At 34.9% G+C, this 6683-nt stretch overlaps 1 protein-coding gene across 2 annotated transcripts in view; it reads left to right on the forward strand.

Moving 5' to 3' along the window:
- LOC108905847 (phosphoglucomutase-2) overlaps positions 1-5516 on the forward strand; it is a 26711-nt gene extending 21195 nt beyond the window's left edge. For both annotated transcript variants that reach the window (XM_018708879.2, XM_018708878.2), the window contains exons 3-9: positions 718-886; positions 1323-1675; positions 3537-3668; positions 3725-3933; positions 3992-4290; positions 4344-4570; positions 5267-5516. In XM_018708879.2, coding sequence (XP_018564395.1) covers positions 718-886; positions 1323-1675; positions 3537-3668; positions 3725-3933; positions 3992-4290; positions 4344-4570; positions 5267-5369 — 1492 coding nt within the window. In that variant the 3' untranslated portion in view covers positions 5370-5516. The remainder of the gene's footprint in view (positions 1-717; positions 887-1322; positions 1676-3536; positions 3669-3724; positions 3934-3991; positions 4291-4343; positions 4571-5266) is intronic.
- Positions 5517-6683: the final 1167 nt, after the last annotated feature.

Below are 6683 nucleotides of genomic sequence, written 5' to 3' on the forward strand. Positions count from 1 at the left end.
TCTAACTGCTAACGGAACGTCATGCACCAATGGCAATGGTAAGTTTTCATTTAAAAACATACAGCTGCAGCAAATACAGCTTTGAACTACATAAATATTTAATAACCCAGCCCAAGTGTTTATTTTTAGTTTTTTTGATTAATTTTTTGAATAACTCAGCAGAGAAATACAATCGGAAAATTTTCCACTCTTGATTTTCGATTTGTTTTTGTCCCCTTAATCAAAACCCATAAGGACGGGCGTCACTTTTGGGACACCCTGTATAGAGCCTTCATAAATGTTTACAAGCCACATCACCAGTAATTTGGTTTGAACAGTAATTTTATTTCCTTCAGTTGGTCATTAAATTTCGGTACAATTAAAAATTATTAAAATAGTAAGATGAAGGTTGCATTAAAACACAACGTTCTGTTTCACCGGCTATGATTTTGATTGGCTTAATTTTTCACAAGATACTATTCCACCAATCAGCGATTGCATCATCTCGAGTGTAGACGTAACAGTTTGTCATTTGTCATTTTTTTTTTTCATTTTCGTGCAATGTTAGGTTGCCTAAGCTCGGCTGTCACGTGGCTTGTAAACATTTTTGAAAGCTCTGTTTGTAGGTGTAATCATTGTGCAGGATGCAGCTTGTTTCTGAGATTAACTGATGAGTTAATATTTACTCGGAACAGTAGTATTTTCATTAAATGACATACATTTTTTATTTATTTAAAGATGGGCAGAATTGACAGCAGCAGTATTCGTGTGCGGCGGATACCCAGTGAAACTGTTCAGTCAAGTAGTCCCCACCCCCTTTATACCATTCGCAGTTACGAAATATAAATGTGCCAGTGGAGTTATGGTAACAGCGTCACATAATCCAAAGGAGGATAATGGATACAAAGTAAGAGATATTTATCAATTACTGTCTAAAAGTACCATGGTTTTCCGGGTTATTATGCTGGTCGCTGCCAGTTAGGAATCTTTGACCTGCCCATGTTGTTCTCGGGCTGGGTTCTGTGGGGGCCAGAACCACTCCTTGGCCCATCGTGATGTTGATTTCAAGTTTTATTGGTTCTAAGGCCGCTACAGATGGAACCGCTTCTCAGATATTGGTGGTTTTCTGGTCGCATCTAATGCTTCCAAACATTTCGCCGTTCTCCACTGTCGGCATCTTCAGTAATGACTACGAAAGCTTTATTCTTAATTAAGGCTAAAGAAGTGTATTTTTAAATTGCAACTGGGGACGACCATGTACGTAAACCATGATATAACAACTCGGAAAGCCATATGGTACTAGTAAATATTGTCTAGTTGTTATGATCACTTAATTTTTTTAGGTCTATGCTGCAAACGGGTCTCAGATCATACCGCCGGCTGATACGAACATTCAAACTTCGATCATGCAGAATCTTAAACCTTTGGAGACGTCTTGGGACACGTCGGTAATAGAGAAAAGCTGTTTGCTGAAAGATCCACTACAAGAAGTACTAGACCACTACTTAAAAACTACGAGTGAAGCTATTTTACCTGAGCACAAGCAACTGAATGAAGAAGTTGGAATGCCTTTTACCTACACCGCTATGCATGGGGTTGGGTACCCTTATGTTCAAAAACTTTGTGATATCGTAGGGATAAAGATTATACCAGTATTAGAGCAGAGGGATCCTGATCCAGAATTTCCAACAGTGAAGTAAGTAAAGAAGAGAAGAATGCTGCACGTCGGAAGACTTGGAACGGCCGTGAAATTGCTCCATCGTATCAGGATTTTCAGAGATTTTGGTATGTTTTTGATACTATGCCACACCTATAGCTATTTCATTTCTCAACTGTATACGTTAACGTGAAACTGATCTTTTTGTTTAATTTCCATTTTGGATTGTTTCGATACGACTATTGTTCACTCACCAATTGAAGTTTAGTTGATTTCGGTATGTTATCAATTCACAGCCACACACAAAAAAAAAGTTGGGTATACTTTTTATGCGACATATATTTTTCGTAGTAATTTGGCCTCCTGAACCTCTGGGGTCAGAATTGGCCCATCACGTCACAATTTTTTCCTAACCTCAAAAAACTTGTGAATAATAGTGAAAATTGATGAAAATTTACTGGGAAAATTTGGAAAAAAATTATTTCCACATCAAATAGTACATTTTCATGTAAAAGACTGAATTCAAATCCACTGTCAGAATTGAACTAGAACGTGTGTTTTTTTTCTAACCTCAAAAAACCGAGCAGGAATCGCTATTTTCAAATTCTGAACGGATTTTGACCAGATTTTGTATAAAGGGTTTTGTTGGGTCGCTGATTACGAATATGAATTCACATTGTAAAAATTCAAGATGGCTGATCCAATATGGCGGGTGTACTTTTTTTAAATCCACCGCTTTCAGTAAAATTTGGCATCATAAGGATTGCTGATTGATCTCATCTTCATTAATCACACATCTGGAGCCAGATTTTCATAAATCAAGGTAAAATTTGTAGGCAGAGTCATAATTTTAGGCCGAGTAAGCGGCATTTTTTCGGCAAAGTCACATTTTTAGATTGAAGGCATAAGCAGATGCAGTGATGTGCTGTGTGGCAGTAATGTGTCCTTTTCCTTGAACTTTAAAATTATTAAGAAATAAAAGCATCTAAATGCCATAGGAAAACTGCATAGTAGTTTTTTTGTCTTGTCCCATGGAAACAAGCACATCACACTACACATCATTACATGTGTAGAGTCCTTAAGTCATTTTTTTAAGCGAAGTCACATTTTTAGACGGAGTGTAATCTTTTACCTTGGCTCCAGATGTGTGATTAATGAAGGTGAGATCAACCAGCAAACCTTATGATGCCAAATTTTACTGAAATCGGTTAATTTCAAAAAAGTACACCCGCCATATTGGATCAGCCATCTTGAATTTTTACAATGTGAATTCATATTCGTAATCAGCGACCCAAAAAACTCCTTTATACAAAATCTGGTCAAAATCCGCTCAGAATTTGAAAATAGCGATTCCTGCTCGGTTTTTTGAGGTTAGAAAAAAAACCACACGTTCTAACTCAATTCTGACAGTGGATTTGAATTCAGCAGTCTTTTACATAAAAATGTACTATTTAATGTGGAAATAAATTTTTACCCATTTTAATCTTGAAAACTCAATGATATTAACTATAAATTTACATACCTCTCATGATACGGTGTGCTCGATTAACGTAGGTCCCCTCGCGTCTAAAAATTAAAGTGCTTGATTAATGTGAGCAGCTTAGGATAAATATATCTATTAAAAAATATTGCTCAAATACTGGAATCAAATTAATGTATACAATATTGAGTGGAAACATATATGAAGGTGTGACATAATCTCAAAAACATTTCAAAATAAATTTTCTGCAATTTTAGGTTTGAATTTCTCAAACTTCTGGCATGGTGGAGCATTTTTACTGCCACGGCTTAGTTCAATACAGTCAAGTACTGTTGTATTGTATAATCACTATATTTCAAGCTGGCGCCCAACGTGGAGCATTTTCATTCCACATATGTCAATATTACGACTAATTTCCAGATTTCCTAACCCAGAAGAGGGGAAGAGTAGTTTAGATCTGTCCTTCAAAACAGCAAATGAGAATAACAGTGTGGTTATACTGGCAAATGATCCAGATGCAGATAGGATGGCTGCTGCAGAAAAAAATCCAAAGCAAGTAGTCCTTAAACTTTCCACGAGCTTAAATTATTTTAAAGTAACTTTTTCAGGACTGGAGAATGGAAAGTTTTCTCGGGAAATGAGTTAGGGGCTTTTTTTGGTTGGTGGCTTCTCCATTGCTTCAAACTGAAATACCCAGACGAGCCCCTTAGCAACGTTTGTATGATTTCGAGCACTGTAAGTTCCATGATTCTGCGAACCATGAGCAAACAGGAAGGGTTCAAGTTTTTCGACACACTTACAGGATTTAAATGGATAGGTACGATATTTGTTTCTCATCCTAGGGTTTTTTTCACGTTTCAAGTTTTAAATTCTAGGAAATTTAGCATTGGATCTGATGAAACAAGGCAAGAAGGTAATATTCTGCTTTGAAGAAGCAATAGGGTTTATGTGTTCCAGTAATGTGGTGGACAAAGACGGAGTTTCCGCAATGTGCCAGTTTGCCACCATGGCAACTTACCTGTATAGCAAGAACCAAACTTTAACAGAGAAATTGGAGGAGATCTATTCGATTTACGGGCAACACCTGTCGTGTAATTCCTACTACATTTGCCATGATCCGATCAAAATAAATGCGATTTTTGAAAGGATCAGAAACTTTAATGGTCCAAATACGGTGAGTTGTTGGAAATGAGTTAAGAATTTTTCATTAAAAGTATTTCTTTGCAGTATCCGCAAGGGATTTTGAACGGCAAATACAAAATAATAGGGGTGCGTGATCTAACAACCGGTTTTGACAACAACCAGCCGGATAATAAGGCGGTTTTGCCTGTTTCCAGCAGCAGCCAAATGATAACATTCCAATTTTCGAATGGGTTGGTTTGTACTCTCAGGACCAGCGGAACCGAGCCAAAGATCAAGTATTACACTGAACTGTGTGCCAGCCCTGATATGAAGTAAGTACTATTTTAAACATTATGGTATGTATGTGTTCCACGAGCAAATGCTCAAATTTGAAAGAAATATTTCTTAGGTAAAAATAAGTGGAAAGGTTTATATAAACTTTGATTTTGAAAGTCACTGTTTTGAAAATATAGGCAAACATGTTTGAAATATATTTGTAATTTATGAATGAGTCAAAATTTTATGAATAATACCTACTAGATTACCAGTATTGTAGATAGGGGTTTCGTTTGAAAATTGTAAATTCTACACTTATCATTTTTTTCAAAATTCCTCTCATTACGTTATTAAAGCACATTTGAAATCAAAACTCGTTTGTTAAATTTTTGTATTTTCTTAGAATGAAGGCTCGGTATTATATACACAACAACAAATAAACATAATATAATGTAAAATAAATCAACAATTATTTCATGTAATAATTTGCACTAAAATCTAAGAAAATACAAAAATTTGGCGGCAGCATTTTTTCGAAAATGTGTTGATTTAACGAAGAAGAAATATTTAAAAAAAGTCATAGTCGTAGAAGCACACTATACAAAAAGGCCAAACCCCGCGTATCTACGGCACTGGTACTTAAAATCCAGAATTACTAACATAGTCTTGTAAGTACTGTAAATAATCTTACTGATATTAGTTTTTCAAAGTACATGGTTCAATTTTTTTAATTCCATGTTTTTATCATGCAGGGACAAGGACGTTATAAAGAATACTCTAACTGAAATGGTACAAGGGATTTGCGAGGAAATGTTTGAGCCCAGCAAGAATGGACTTGTGGCGAAAGCTGATTAAATTATGTATTTGGTACAATATTCCATGTCAAAGCATTTAATTTCATTATTTTTTTATTTGAAAATAATTTATACTTATAAAATAATTATACATTGCACTTAATTGTAGGATGTGGGAAGAAAAATAAAGGATTCTGTAAGAAAATGATTATTTGTCTTTTTTTATACATCCAAGAATAATATGAATATAAAAAGAAAAACGATTTTGATATATACATGCATTGTGATATTGCACCGACAAAATCTACAGGTATGCTTAATTTCTGATTAATTTTGTATGTCTTTTAAAAAAATTAATAAAAGTGTTCACTAAACAATTGTGATGTACGAATTACCGCACATCTACCGGGTGATACTTTTTTGAAACCATAAATCGTCTAGTGCCTGATTTTTTTTTACAATTACACTGTTCTTTTGCGTAAACACAACTTCTCTATTCTATCCCTCAACTTTTTGATCTCGTGAAATTTTTTGGATAGTGTTTATAAAAATGTCACAGAAGGCAACCAAATCAATGTAATTTCAAAGTTACAAATACACCATTAAATGATACAAACAGTAATGATACATTATTAAAATCTAGAATTGATTGATTTTATACTTAAAAGAATTATTTATTGCCTTGACATTGGTGCATTAAGAACCAGAAAACTTAAATGAGAAATTGCAGCACTTCCGACCTGCTCGTAGAAGAAATGGATCTAGTCAGTACATCCTTAAGGAAACACAATGTCAGTATCATCTACAGCACCTTAAGAAAGATAGGGGCAGCCACCAGAATAGAGATAATTTGAATCGAGACAAAGGGTTAGAACTACCTGCAATTTGGAAACAACGCACCCGCAAAAATGCAGCAAGTATAAATACCAGCCAGAGGACCAGTTTCAATGTTTCTTTTCAAGAACAAACATAAACTGACGAAGTGGTGACCAGCCCGGAAATTGTTCAAACATACGATGCATGTTAACTTGCATAAGTTTTTTTATTTCATTTGTTCTTCTAACTAATTTTTCTTCTCGCATACCTATAAACCCAACTGCTCCACTTTTTTTAGGGTAGGTATATCTTCACTGGCATGTGTAAAGCTGGTGGTCTTTTTGATCTTTCTTTACATATTTTTTTTATTTTTCGACATTATTTGAAGAGTTACTTTACATCTATGTCCTACTGTTAGTCTACCTTCTATTTTCTGTTCTGTATTTTGATGTTTTTGGCGAAACTATTGTGCCCGGATAAGTAAATGACTTTAAATAGTCCAATTAACGTTTAAAATATTTTTTGTTTGGAGAATACAATCTTTTGTAGGAACGAAGCT

This window comes from Anoplophora glabripennis, unplaced genomic scaffold (assembly GCF_000390285.2).
Source record: "Anoplophora glabripennis isolate ALB-LARVAE unplaced genomic scaffold, Agla_2.0 scaffold95, whole genome shotgun sequence".
Taxonomy (NCBI): Eukaryota; Metazoa; Arthropoda; class Insecta; order Coleoptera; family Cerambycidae; genus Anoplophora; species Anoplophora glabripennis.